The sequence below is a fragment of the Buceros rhinoceros genome, unplaced genomic scaffold (genome assembly GCF_000710305.1).
Source record: "Buceros rhinoceros silvestris isolate BGI_N320 unplaced genomic scaffold, ASM71030v1 scaffold3974, whole genome shotgun sequence".
NCBI classification, from domain to species: domain Eukaryota; kingdom Metazoa; phylum Chordata; class Aves; order Bucerotiformes; family Bucerotidae; genus Buceros; species Buceros rhinoceros.
In genome coordinates, this window is record NW_010409885.1 from 112,918 (window position 1) to 127,468 (window position 14,551).

General features: G+C 43.1%; 1 protein-coding gene across 1 annotated transcript in view; it reads right to left on the reverse strand.

Annotated features, from left to right (window-relative positions):
• Window positions 1–10,262: 10,262 nt before the first annotated feature.
• The window catches only part of KCNQ3 (potassium voltage-gated channel, KQT-like subfamily, member 3), a 29,514-nt gene continuing 25,225 nt past the window's right edge, over window positions 10,263–14,551 (reverse strand). Inside the window, exons 12-14 of the mRNA XM_010135373.1 lie at window positions 13,866–13,964; window positions 12,030–12,114; window positions 10,263–11,083 (exon numbers count right to left, since the gene is read on the reverse strand). Of these exons, the coding sequence (XP_010133675.1) occupies window positions 10,346–11,083; window positions 12,030–12,114; window positions 13,866–13,964 (922 nt within the window). The 3' untranslated portion in view covers window positions 10,263–10,345. The remainder of the gene's footprint in view (window positions 11,084–12,029; window positions 12,115–13,865; window positions 13,965–14,551) is intronic.

The following is a 14,551-nucleotide window of genomic DNA, read 5'->3' on the forward strand; positions in this document are numbered from 1 at the left end:
AGCAGCGTGGCCATGACACCCACATTTAACTGTGGTGTGATTACACACCGCGGACTCAATCAAGCAAAACATCTACAGACTGGGACAGCATGCAAACATAACCTGGGAGGATGGATCATAATAAGCTAAATCCTGTTCTACTCGTAGCAAAGAAATATTGAATAATGTTGGTATAAAAGGAATGGAAAATGCTCCGTTCATGGGAGGGCTTCTAATGTGGCTGAATTTAGCACCGTGGGGTCCTCTGGCCAGTGCAAGGTGCTTAAAAAGAAATTGCAGAGAAATCTCAATACCAAGAACATCACTCTAGAGAGGACTGCCCTTACTCCTCAGTTGGTCGAGACTGATTAGGTTTTAGCTGCCTTCCAAAATCTTTTCCCAGCATGACCTCTCTGAACAGTTATGCTGTCCAATTAAATTTCAAAGCCAACTGTGACAAATATTACTAGAACTGCTCCCTGAAATGTCTTCTCTCTCAGCAAAGTGGATATTAGTAATATTAACTCCTTCTGTACACACCGTGTTTGTGTTACTCTGGTTATCTGACGCCTGATTTTTATCTATGAAGGACAAGTCTCTATTGCTTTGTAACCATATCTCTTTTGTTTGCCAACATAAGTGACACTACTATGAAGACTAAAATACAAATAGCAGACACGGAACTCTTGTTGTACACCAGCTCAGAATCACTAACAATTTCCATTTCGAAACACGGTGCAGTTCACAGGCGCCACACTGCCATCCCATGAACCGACTCTCAGTGAACATTTTCCATCCAAACTTTCATCTGATACAGGCTGCAGGTCAAGCCTTCAGTTACAAATTCTCGTTCACCGCCACTGGATATGACAATCCTCCTCTTGTGATTATTTTGAGCTGAATCGTATTAGCAGAACTCATTTTACTTAGACCTGTTGATCCAGAGTTCCCTGAACTGCTGAACTGGAGCCTTTAATCCAGTTCAGATTACCTTTACACACTCATGAAGACCTCTTATTAAATCCCTCTTTGTCACTCGGGATTAACAGCAATCATAAACCAGCGTGTTTGTTACCTATGCTACATCTGAACTAATTTTAATGTGGCAGGTGACCACAAAGTTTGAATTGTTCCCATTTTTCTTGTACAGAGTGCAGTCAGATAACGAGTAGTTTTCCCGTGTCTTCATGCTAAACAGAGCAGAACAGAAGGTAAGAGACCAAAGAAATAAAAAAGGAAAATCCTTGAGTATAATTTCCTTACCTTCATTCAGCTCCCACATCTAAGTGTCATCTCTCATTTTAAGCACACCCAAGTTCTAAAGAAATACTGCATGTCAATAGGAAAATACACCCATGCTACAATCACACACTTCATCAAACTGCTGCAACTACTTTTTAAGTTTAGATTTATTTGTACGAGAATTTAATAAAATGTAATAAATACACATTTAATACAAACACATTAACAGCTGAGTTGAAATGGTTTCCTCCAAGTACACGTGAAACCACTGAGGTTTAGAACAGCGAATATCAACTTACCTGATTTCTCTTGACAAAGAATATTATCTTCAGAGCTTATATAAAACTGGAGGTTATTGTCAGGTCTAAATAATCACTTCGTGAAAGACTTTGAGTAGACAGGCTCGATAATCTTCCTTTAAAATCCTGTGGAAATTGTTATCCTCATCCCAGAAGGACTAACTAGAGGTAACACAATCATAAGCACACAAAGTGCCCGTTGAATCTGCATGGAAGGTCTCTGTGGTAGGTCAGGTGAGGATGGGAAGCTCCTCCTGGCAGTGATGACTGGGACTGCAGAGCAGGGAGGATTTTTTCCCCTGTTAAAGGGACAGCTCATTTTACTGCAATGAGGCCCATGACACCTTCGATGGCAAGAGGTAGGCCAGGCTAAGAACCTTTCATAAAGCTTTAGCCATCCTTGGAGAAGTGATTTAAACACGGTTGAGATGATGGAGAAGAAACCTGAAGTGTATCTTACATGGAGAAAATCAGAAGGAACAAATCAGCAGATAAAATAGAAAATTGCCTGTCATTGTGGTGAAGTGGTGAAGAAGGAAGAGAGATCTGGTCACTACAATGGTGCAGGGCCATTTTGGTGATGATGAGTGATGTTAGTGTCATCCAAGAGACAGTCACTCTTCGAGGAAGTCGGTGAAATTCTGCTCCTACTTACACCTGTGGACTGTAAGTGATTCCTCTGAAATCAGTGGGTTTAGGTGCAACACAGTTAAGAGCAATTATTCATCCATTCAGTAGTTTTATAGCACCTCGATGTGTGAATTAATTCAAAACCTTGGAGCAATTAGAGAGAGGCAACCTCAAAGGATTCACAGTCAGTCCATGGAATAAAAATTGCTTTAAGGATCTGCACAAAACCTCCCCAGGGAAATATTCTAACCCCTGTTAGGGAGGGAGAGGATAAAGAGGAGGTGGCAGATGAGATGCACAGGACGGCTGTGTAAAAACTGTCTGCTGGGAACGGTCCCCCGCCTCTCCCCCATTTCCAAACCTGGCTTGGGAAACACTGGACCTCCTGGTCAAGACCACTCTGGGATTGTCCTTGCAACGCCATGGTCCCACCAATACTATGGACATTTGGGTTGCAGGGATCTCCAGCACTACTTATTATTGTAGATACGGCCTGGGTGACCAGTGTGTCATCAGGCTTGTTCTGTTGCCACTTGTCATTGTTTAATTGCACTGTCCCCATCTCACACTCTCACCAGTTAAGGCACAGAAAGCTGTGATGTTACCCGGAGAAGGAAGAAAAGTAGTGCAACAGCTAAAACCCTGCAACCTGCCAGCATGTCAGATAGGAGAAAGCGATTCCTCGAGTTCCAGATTTCAGTCCTATGTTTGGGGGGTTGGTGGGGGGTGCTGGGTGTCCCGGTTTCCCACAGAAAAGGTGTTTATGGGATCATACTATGTGTGTGTCAGGTTGTGTCTCTGTCCTGCAATCCTGCCCTCACCAGGCACTTCAGAAGCTGGAAGGCAACTGCAGCTACAACTCATAGAGTTATAGCTCATAAACCTGATGCTTATACATACGTTTGCACCCACGTGCACAGTCTCACCTTTGTTTTCCTTCATTCTGCCTTTCACGAAAAAGCATTATCCAGTGAGATTGTATTGCATCTAAGATTATCTAGTCCTATATGGAAGTTACTGGTGTGAAAAAAGGAACATTTTCTTGACTTGCTGCATCTCGAGGAGCATGGAAACACCTTTTCTTTGACAGGATCTGCTTCAACCGATTTAATCATCAGTTGCTCAGTGCCTCATCCAGAAGGCCGGGATGAAAGTCCTCTCTGTAACAACGGACAAATCCAGGTGTAACCAGGAAAATGTGCGTGCTGGGATCCGCTCCAACCGTTTGATGTCTGGTTATGAGGATAATTTGACTTTCAGCAGGTTTTACCTCACGCTGCGTTTTATCCTGGGACTCTGTAATTTTAACTCTCCTCAGCTGCAGAGCAATGCTCAGGTGACCGGGGAGGGGGCTATTGTTCAGCCCCAACTTTGACTCCTGGAGACAATGCTGTGTTCTCACTCAGAACATCGCTCTGAGCAAGTCGCTTTCTCAGGAGTATAGTCTTTACACGACTCCTTTTTCCTCTGCCGTGCTGTGCCACCAAACGCTCACCCTCCGCGTAAATATTTCTCCAGGAAAGCAGGGAGCATGATTGCTGCCGCAGTGACTGCGTAGCTTTGTTTTCCTGTCTACAGAGCAAAACAGGATGCAGGGAACGTACTGAATCCCCAAACTGGTTCTCTCTGTCTCTCTGCACTCCTGACGGTTTTGCTTTCTCCTCTGGGTGTTATATACATCCCTCGAGATCTCCACAGACCCACACAATCCTTGCACTGCTCCTTCGGGACTGCCAAAGATGACAGTTACTGATTGAGCACTCTGCATTTGTAAATCTAAATCATGAAGCTTTTCCTCCACTCATCGCAAAGGGCATCAAACAAGAAAGGGAACTGGTGTCTTCAACTTCATGTCAGCTGTTGTCACTGAGAGAAATCAAACCTACCAGACAGGTGGTACAACGTCCCCCTCCTTCCACACACACCGAGCCTCCGGCCATACTCTCAGCCAAGCACACTGTGCTGTGCACGTGTGCACGCCCACTCCATGCCTTTTCCAGGAAAACACGGCAACTTCCAAACCAGCAGCCAGGAGAAAAAAAACTTATGTACCATCTATCTATGTATTTAACTATTAAAATGCTATCCCCAGCCAAGACACAAACAGAAAACAGAACAGCAGAAAAGATGTTTGAGGTGAATTTTGGTTCACCAAAAGCAACACGCTCCTATTTGTGTAAGAGGGCAAGACAAGTGAGCAGCCTTCTGGTGGAAGACAGTCATGCAGACCTGAAGACACGCAGGGGCACAGCAAGAGAATCGGGGGGACAACTCGGGCAACTGAACTCCCAACTGAACCCTCTTGCCAGCTGTTAAGTTCCCTGCAGAGGATATTCGGAGCATCAAAGCACCATTACTATATTCTCTCTATATTTTGTGAGCAATTTCATCATATTTTAGCATATGAATGTTTCTAGTATGAGTATGTTTTTTCATAGTTGTCATTTCTTCCCGGTCAAAGCCTTATATACGGCAACTAAATCAAAAAAAGTCACAAATAATGGGACCTACTGTGTGTTACACCAGGACTTGCTGTGGAAGCCGCATAAAGCCTACTCATAGCTACGGGTTCAGCCCTGCATAGATGCGGCCAAAAGGCTCTTTGGCAATGTCTTTGTGGGGGTACATTTGACACCGTGTCCTTTGAACGTATGTGAAGGTCTCGCGATTTAAATGAAAATAAATTTCTCCACATCATAATTGAAATTTCTATTTATTAATAAGTGGTGCAGTTTTTAAAGACAGAACATAAAAAAATCAGTTAAGAAGAATCGTTTGCATAATATATTGAAATAAACATATTAAAGTTGTTCAAATATTGGACAGTGCCAGAATATAAATTACACATACAGTTTAAAAATTACAATAAATAATATTATAAAGAGCACTAAAGGCCACTTGTATAAAAGTTGTGTTCCCTTGTCAGCCAGAATCTGAAAAGCATCTTTGTAGCATGGAGAAATTTCAGTGAGCAAGGCACAAATACTAGTAATAATCAGATGCCATAACTAGAAAACAAAATGTGGTTGGCTATGTAACCTTCGATCTCGGTGTACCCTTGAGGAGGGAAACAGGATCCCACCTCCTGTGTTTTGCTTCACTTAACCTCAGAGGGAAGCTACTAAAAGCTGAATTGGGAAGGACCAAATCTCGCAGCCTAAACAATTAGAAGCGATAGTGATACCCAGGTTCTTCATTAGCACAGCGCCCAGCTAAAAACACGTGAAAACGCCCCCTTTTTCCTCTGCACCTCTGAAAATGGTCTTCAAAAGTGAACACCCGCATTCAGCTGGGCTCCTGGGAAAGTGCCATCACATCAAATTCACGAGGTGCTGTAGAAAATTTAGGTTTTCAGCTCTTAGGCACCTAAAGCTTCATGGTGGGCGCTGTGGGGAGCAAGGAATCGAGATCCACCTCTTTCTCACACCACCGAGCAGGACAAATTCCATTCTTACGTACACAGATGTGGCACCCCTGCAACAACTGGGCTCCCAGCAGGGCTGAATTTGCACCTTAATCTGCATTCGCAGATTGCTTTAGGCTGTGATCTCGCAAACTGATGGACCACGGTGCTCGCCTGAAGGCCACAACACGGCAGCCCCACTACACACTGGTTCAGGTGGGAATTAGTTGGTGGCGCTGCTGGGACACAACCTGAGGCAGAAAAATTCAGAACTCTTTCCACTCTGAACTGTAACAACGCAGCAAAGTTACAGATAAACCCACAGCAATACAGCCAAAGGCAACCTAGGGACTTCTCAGCCAAACCCTCCACATGCTGAATTCCCTTTCATCTTGACAGGAGCCAGACTGATTCATTCAGCACAGGGAAAAACCAAGTCAAGGACAACAGCCACCACCTGGCTAGACTTTTTTTAAAGGACTAACTCTTTAAACGGAGTGTAAACCACATTTTCTACACCTGCGTAGTTTAACTACACATTCACTTCTGCCTTAATGAAATAGTCCCGGTTTTAATCTGGAGTGAGGAAGCTTGATTGATAATAATGCTGCAGACAGAGGCACACAGATTCACCTTTCCGAAAACTTCCAGGTGTGGGTCATTTGTTAGGGACTGAAATCGGGGTAAAAACATAGCTAAGAAAAACATCTCCAGATCAGTGCTGTCTTTCACAAGGAAATTAATAAATAAAAGCAGATTAGGACCCAGTCCTGCTCCTGCTGCCTCAGTCTAGGAAGGTTTCTTACCAACTTCAAGGAGAGGAGAGGAAAGCCCCACACTTTCTGATTACAAAAAACATCTCATGGCCTGAAACAAGCTCTTGCTCACTGGTAGGAGTTAAGAGTCAGCGGAGCATGGATGCCAACGGTTAATTCTCTTCCACAGATAAACGAAGTGTCACTGTCAGTCTAGACATTAGGAAGATCAGACCCAAACAAAATTGATAGCTGCGAAACTGGAAGGTCACATAAAATGGAAGAGCGATACACCTACTCCATTCCCAGCATGAAGAGAACTATTGACCAAGATGCCTCTCTCAAATGAAATTGTGAATAATGATTCCTCTTATGTGGTGAACCTACTCTGCAAAACCATTCCAGGCTTTTAAATCTCGCCAGGGTCAGGAATCACAGGTATTCCGTTTTGTCCGGTACCTATGGCAGGCACACGAATAGTGGTTCCAAGGTGGATTCACTCCCTGGACTCAACCTGAACTGGCGTCTGACAAAGATTGTGTGCACATCCCAGATCAGGGATGGTCTCCAGATCTCACCTTGCTGGGAACATCCTGAACCGTATCTTTTGCCCGCACCGTCAGCAGAACTGATGCACACCTGTGTTTAATCCGGACGACGCAGGAGGCAGAGAGCTGCTAAGCACATCACCCTTCTGAACAGAGCAGTGACTGTGTGCAAAGAGGTTTCAGTGCAAAGAAGTGTGCTCGAAGAAATCAGTATTAAAAAAATAAGCTGATCAGACCTCCTTTGACCTTCTTCTTGTGTTTGTTCCGGAGAATCCAGAGTTGTCCCCTGCAGAGCGCCTTGCTGAGCACAGCACCAGCACCTTTTCAGAGGAGGCAAACCTTATCTGGCCAGCTGGCCCATCGTTAAGTATTTCATGATATGACTACAAACACCTGACCTGGTGCTTTTAAGCTGCAGATAGCAATTTGGTGCTTACAGCCCAGGGAAAACTCTAACCTGAAGGCAGGTCAGCTGCTAAGCGTGCACAGTGCAGGGCAGCCCGAATCCCTCCTCCTCTGGGGCTGCGCTCTCTGTGCTGCTGTCGACTCACCCAAGAGTCTGCCCGTCCTTTGATTTTCTCTTGGTACAAACATACCTTTATGATGAGGCGATTTATTCTTTTTCAGCCAGATTTCATACTGAGAAAAGATTTTCTTTGTATGACCCGGCATGGGAGAGCTTAGAAACCTGAAATGAAGAATTTGAGGGGGAACCGGGCAGAGAACTGCGTGGTACAGCCACCGCCAAAGACGTTCACAAACAAATGTCGCAGATCGCACTTGGGTTTGGCTGCCTTGATTTTCGAGTGCTCGTGTTCAGAAAGCATTTTAGGAAGGGCCAAACTCACAGGCAATCAGTAAGGATGCCAGGCACTTCATATATAAGAAAAGGGAAGCTGGCTTCATCCAAAAAGAAGTCTAGCAATGGTAAAATCAGTTTTCATTCTTTTTTATTCATTTGTCATGTGAGGGTTAAAACCTGCAAGTTGCCACAGACATGCAGTCCTATATCAGAAAGCCTGCAGCAAGCGCCACACAGGTATTCCCACTGATGGCCACATCATTTTTCTCAATATGCCAAATTATAATGAATTGCACTTTTGTCAGCTTGTTTTATTCTCTTCAAGCTAGCCATGAAACCACACCAAATATGGATTATCTTTCAGGTCAACAGCTATTTTGTCAATTAATAATTACCAAAATTGTGCCTCATGTCATCATAGTCACTGGCCTTGGATCAGCTCCATGGACTCAGCCCAGTCTCCAAAGGCTGTAACTGGTCTGCATTATTTACTCCAGTAACCACAGCATGTTGTTCCCCTGAAGATCTGTCCCAGAAGGGGTGTATCACAATTTAGCTGACAAAGCAGATGAAATAAGAAAATCCTAATCCTTAAGATGCCGCTTTAAATAGAGAACAAGCAATGAAGATGAAAGCAATGCCTGCATCTGGAAGAGAAACGAAGGGCCCTGTATGGAAGGACTGTTGCAAGACGTCGACAATATTGAGTAACCAATCATGAAGTCTACCCCAGTGGGCAAAACCCAACGAGGTACCTTCCATCAAAGCACACTCTATCCAGGTCTATGCAACACCCAGTAAACACTGGGAAGCCCAGTTCATTGTACCTCTTGTGCTCTGATGGGATGTACCAAGGATGCTGAGCTGTGCAGCTGCAGCAGGACACAGGCAGTCACTACGGAAAGTCCACTTTCTAGCCTCCCACATGGGTTAAATCCTCGTGTCTCTGTTGGTCAGTGCTCTGGCCATGGCGATGGCGTGATTGTGTGGAGTGACAGGGGTCATTCTCAACAAGAGGTGGGCATGAGCCATGGTAACGGGGCTTCACCTTGGATCAGAGGGGTAGGGGTGAGCCTTTTTACTGACTGTGGGTCTCTTTGATCATCTGACATCTAAGCAAGTCACTCTTTGCTCCCTTCGAAGTCGGCAGAAATTTGGTCATAGCAGAAAACTGAATTAAAGATGAGATTCATCTCATCTTAAAGCTGATGTGTGCCTTGGTTCTTGTACCCTGTGCTCACCGACCGTACTGATCAGTTTTCCTCCAGCTGTAAAGAGTGCATAGCCTCCGAACTCGACTTCAAAGAGATGCTCTTCCACGGGCACCTGGGCTGACACCAGATGAATCCTGCACAGGCCATTCGGACAGGCTAGTTTCAGTAGCCGTGTAGATACCACATTCCCACCGTAGTGGTGAGTTCTTTGATTAATTTCTGCCCCATTCCCAGTGGGTTGGATGGTTTTCCCGCTCTCTCTCAATGTAATTTCCAATTCCTATAAAAAAAATTTGGCTGAGGCCTAGGGAACCTACCTATCCCTCTGTTGCTCAGGGAGAGGTGACAGAAATGCTATTTATTTATTCGTACATTGATCTTAAATATGGCACACATTCATGGATCTGGAGCAATCCATTTCCAACAAACAGAGAGAACCAGATCCTGGCAGCATCCCACATTGTGGAACTCCCAGGGAACAGAACAGCGATACTCTGCACATCTGAGGAGCGGAAAGCGCTTGGCGAGTACTGGTGAGCTGAGCCTTACAACCTGTGCGCACGTGCGGAAGGGAAACTCCCCATTAACAGATTGGGAAACTGAGGCATAGTTACATTACACAGCTTACTTAGCAGCACGTAAGTCAATAAGAGTGGGGTGTGTAAACCTGGAGTTCCCTATGCTGAACAACCTTAGTTTTGGAACAGAAAAATTTGACCCATAAGTAGCAAACAGGCTTAGCAAAAGATTTTCTACAAAATAGCATGGTAGTCACATTTCGAGCTATTTTATAGACACTAGTGAAGGTTTTCAGAGTAGTTTCATGGATTATACTTAGATTTTACAATAAATAAATACCCATGATCAATCCCAGGAAGGGGCTTTGATAATTTCAAATTCTACTGTTAATTTCATTTTGACATTGTATTTCATGGGTAGTTGTTTTAGAGATCCCGTGAGAAACATTTAGCCACTCAGCTTTCTCCCTGCTTCGAATTTTATTAGATGTTCTTGGCTAGGTTGGTTAGAGATTGATTTACTTAACACTGGAAAATGGACTCAGACGTTATGTTTCCACAAATGGACATTGCTCCTGAAAATATTTCACTTTGCTGCTCTGTTTGCAAAATGTAGCAGGGACCACCATATCTTCCCTGTTATCACTTCACCATCGTTGTATTGAAGAGTACCAGAGAGAGATGTATCATAGAAGAAATCAGCTGTACCATTTATATAGGGTAAAGTCATGCAAACCGTGCTCAAAACTAAGCTCCTTAGTTTTGGTAGCATGAAAAAAACTGCATTAGTAAATTGTATGAAATGGTGCAGAATGACTACCACTAATACCACATGCATCTTACGCAGCCATTGGTGTTTTGAACTAGTAAGCTTTGGGTGTAGAGTAAGTGAGCTATACAAAGTATGCTTACATTACACGGAGACGCCAACCAGTGACTGCCCCCCCACGCACTGCTAAACTGGCTTATTTGAAGGGGTCCATATTGAATCTGAAATCCCATCTCCTGTAGAAGACAAAGGCATGGAGCCACTTGGTGTAAAAGGGTCGGTGTCTGTGTCCGTTTCCCCCTCTGCTAGGTAGCGTTTCTCTCTCATCCATGCTGATCCCCCATTGGGGCCAAATGGGAAGTCATCTCTGTCTTGGGAGATACTGAAGCCACTTGGGGAGCGCTCAAGTTCCTCATGGTTGACGGAGAGAAGGGACAATGGAGTATCGCTGTCTCTCGTTAAACTCCTTCTCTGCCTTGGAGACACCTTATCTGAGTAAGGGCTTTGTAGGTCTCCTTGAGAGTGGTAGCTAACCTGGGAGTCCATTAGCGTAAACACAGGCAAAACTGTTGGCCTTTCTGCATACGAAGTGGAGGAAGGTGTGGCTTGCATTTTGCCAGAGTTTTGGCCACCTATTGATGAAGGTTGTGAATGAGTCATATGTCCATGTGCTGAGAAACCGTAAGGACTGACTTTGTTGACTGGAACCTGTTGGAAGTTGTGAGGAGTTTCATGAGCACACTGCTCAGTGTATTTATATATTATTGTTTTTAGTTCAGAATATTTGTTTTCTTCTCTCTTCTCCTTCGCAGGAGAAGCCATTTCTTTCAGTGGGCTTATCTCAGCGACTTGGATTTGGAGCTGCTCCATATGATGCATATGCATATCAACAAGAAAATCCAGTTTCTTCCCCATGTCATTAACCTGAAAAATACCAATGTTATGATAGTGTCTCAGGTCAGTTGCTCAACAGAAGAGTCAACGTTTTCATACACACACTGCCCCCAGCAAATGCTGCCATCTTCATTGGTCTCGAAGATAATTACAGGGTAATCATGACGTTCCCTTGGAAGCTGGACTGCAGTGGATGCCAGCTTATCCTCTGCCTCATCCCTATGAACTGTGCCAAAAAATGTTCTTAATGTTCTTACTGTTGCTGGATATTTGACAGTCCAGTATCCAACAGCAGCCTACAACATTACAACCAAAGTCTTGATATCATATGGTAAACAGCTATTATCAAAATACAACAGATGGAATTAACTTTGCACGCAGACCTATTCTCTAAGTCTTAATAGCACCACAACATCAGGGTTAAATATCAGGACTAGTTTCCTTTCTCTTTTGATAGTACTTTGTGCCTGAACATTTACATGCCATGGAAAGAAGTGATGTGAATCAATGCCACTTGCCTCCATCTTACTTAGTTACGTATTTAAAAGTGAGAGTGGCTTGACTTGCTGAACAATATGTTGGGATGCACAAAGAGGGCCCAAAACCACCTGTGAAGGCAATCCTCTGAGTGCCAGACCCTGCAAAAGAAGGTGGTGCTCACCACAGAACACCAGACACGATGAGCACAGCCTAAGGGAATGACAAAGCCGCCTCTAAGCATCGTGGTTAAGGTCCTGCTGCCCTATGCAGTGACATTCAACCAATAGGTTTCAAAATGAACACGCCTCCTGGTTAATTAAATTCTGTCATGAAAAACCAACAACATAGTCTTGTGATCATTAGTATAAGATCTGTGTGAGTTTCGACCACCAACAGCACAAATGTGGGTCAGCCAAAGGCTCACACAGAATTTACACCAGCGTTACCGTTTCGGTACAAGCACCCCAGCCTCCATCGTTGTCATGAAATTACATACCTGTCGTTCAACTTTAACAAATTTGCCCATCATACTTTGGTCTTCAGTATCTGCTGTAGATGCTTTGGCTACATATGGATCATTTCTACAAGGAATTAATAACTCGATTAGTGTTCACATTTTCTTTGCATCGCAGTAAGTAGTTCATATCAGAACACAGAATTACCATCTTGGGGGTATGTTCATACAGCTCCTTGGAGCCGCATTTAAGAGAAGATTGAGTTTGGTTATTTATCATACGAACAGGAGCAAAAGTCTATTCCATGTGATCACAATGCATTTCTAAAAAAATGTATTCTCGATTTTTAATTAAAATTGAGTCTATTCAAAATTTAGATAAAGATTAAGAAAAAGCAAAAGCAAACAAAAATCTCCACCTTGGTGGAATATTTTCAGGTTTGTGAACAATGTTGAGAAAGTCTAGCGAGTGGATCTATGGGCGGCCATGTGTTTCTAAATCTAGTTCTTTGTAACTCGTGTCTTTGAAGACTGAATCTGAATTTCAAGGCTGAGTGGGGTTTTTTTTCTCAATTTCATTAATCCACATAGTAAGTGGCAGAGACTGGAAATGCTGACAAGAGAGAGCCTGCCCTGGAGAAGTAAAGTAGATTGTAGAATAAATTTTCTTCTACGTAATTCCCTACTGCATGTCCATCAGATGGACTAACTTCAGGAGGTAAGATGCTCTCTGCTTAACTAAAGAACTTAGATTTATAACTTCGAGGGATCCAGGATGGTCATTACCAAGTTAAAACTTTATCAGAAGGTTTCCAAACCTCAAGGAATCTGTCTTCCCCTAACATATGTCAAAGTCTACAAAAACGATTTCTAAGCACTTGTTCGTTAACATGACTTGGAACAAACATACTCTGAAACTTTCGTTTTAACAAGTCCAGTTGTTCTCTTCTGACAAAATTCAAAATGTAGCTGTGAATAGATACTAGTGAAGCAGAAACTTTCACTCAAACATGTCAGGGTCTGCACACTGGGTTACTGACGATAGGGGCTCATTCAAATTTTGCAATCTGCTTTGTTTCCCAAATGCTCATTGCCTTTTCCGTTTACGTAGGTCCCTGTCTTCACGTTTACATGGTTTTGGATTTTTCACTGGGTGGGGTAAACCAGATCGAGCCAAGTTAATTTATTTTCTGTAAGATTACTTTTGTTCTGAGCAACCATAACAGCTTTGGGGACAGATTGTTGATGGTCTTGTGCGGTTCTTCATGGGTATTTATTGACAGATTGATAGTTGTAAATAACAGAACAAATATCATTTATTATTGAATTCTTGTTCCCAGGAATGCAGCAATAAAATAACATGCCGTAACTTTCACACCCAGAAACCTGGTACCGCAGTTTATTTTTGGTAATTCTCACCAATCAGTGGATTAAAAGCAGCATCATTACAACTCTGTGCTTGCCATTTGGAGGGGGCTATAATGAAACTTTTTCACTTCAGGAACATAACAGGGCTACCTTCCAACTACCGGAGGTTTTTATCAAGCTTTTGTGGGTTTACTAGTCAATGTTAGAAACTCAGCACATCAGCAATCGAATGTACATATTTCATACAGCCCACATTTCCAAGCCGTGGAGCAGCTGACCTAGACAATTAAGAAGCCATTACATTTCGGTTTCCATCCTGCATTGTTCTTAAGGAAGTTAGTGTCTTTCTGGCTCAACATTTACACACGTGTATTCTTGTAGCAACATATCCTCTTGGTATCATCACTCCGACAGTGTACTGGCTGGATGAATAAAGGTCATGCTTTTGGTATGAACAAGTTTTTTATTTCTGTTTTGGTCCGTGCAATATACTAGGCATAAAAAATTCACCTGGGAGACTGCTGTGAAGGGTAAGAAAAAGCTCCTCCTTTTTGGGATTTCTTATGCTTGGGAGTAGATGGAGGTCCAGGGGTAAAAATCATATCTACTCTGAAAAAAAAAAGAAAAGTGCAACTGCATAAATCTGTCTCCAAATGCTAACACACGACAGAAAATGTTACACATCTCTGCAGCAAAAAGTAGCAAAGATTCGAAAGGAAGCACATTTTGATTTGCTAATACACTGAGGGTCATGACGTATTTGTCCTGGGTGCACGATCAATACACGGAGTTGTAATTACCCGGTAACTTAGTGGTAACTAAGTAATTATCTAGCTCACTGTTTTCAAACTTTGACATTTGAAACACACAACTTCATTTCCTTCAAAGGAACTAAACAGCGTGATTGTCAAAAACACCTCACAGGAACAGCTGCTCCCAGAAATGCCTGGAGACACCCATCAGGTTCTGAGCTGGATAGTGACAATCAGAATTGAATGAAAGGTTCACTCTTAATAAACCAAAGACTTTCAGGCTGTTACTGAGCCTAATTATCAGAAATTTATTTTTGTCTTTACTAATTATTCTTTTGGTTTGAAAAATATAACTACAAATGAAGTTTCACAAGGAAATCCTACCTGACTTTTTATTCAGAACACAGCATAAAGCACTGCTCCAGCACACTGAATTACACTCTT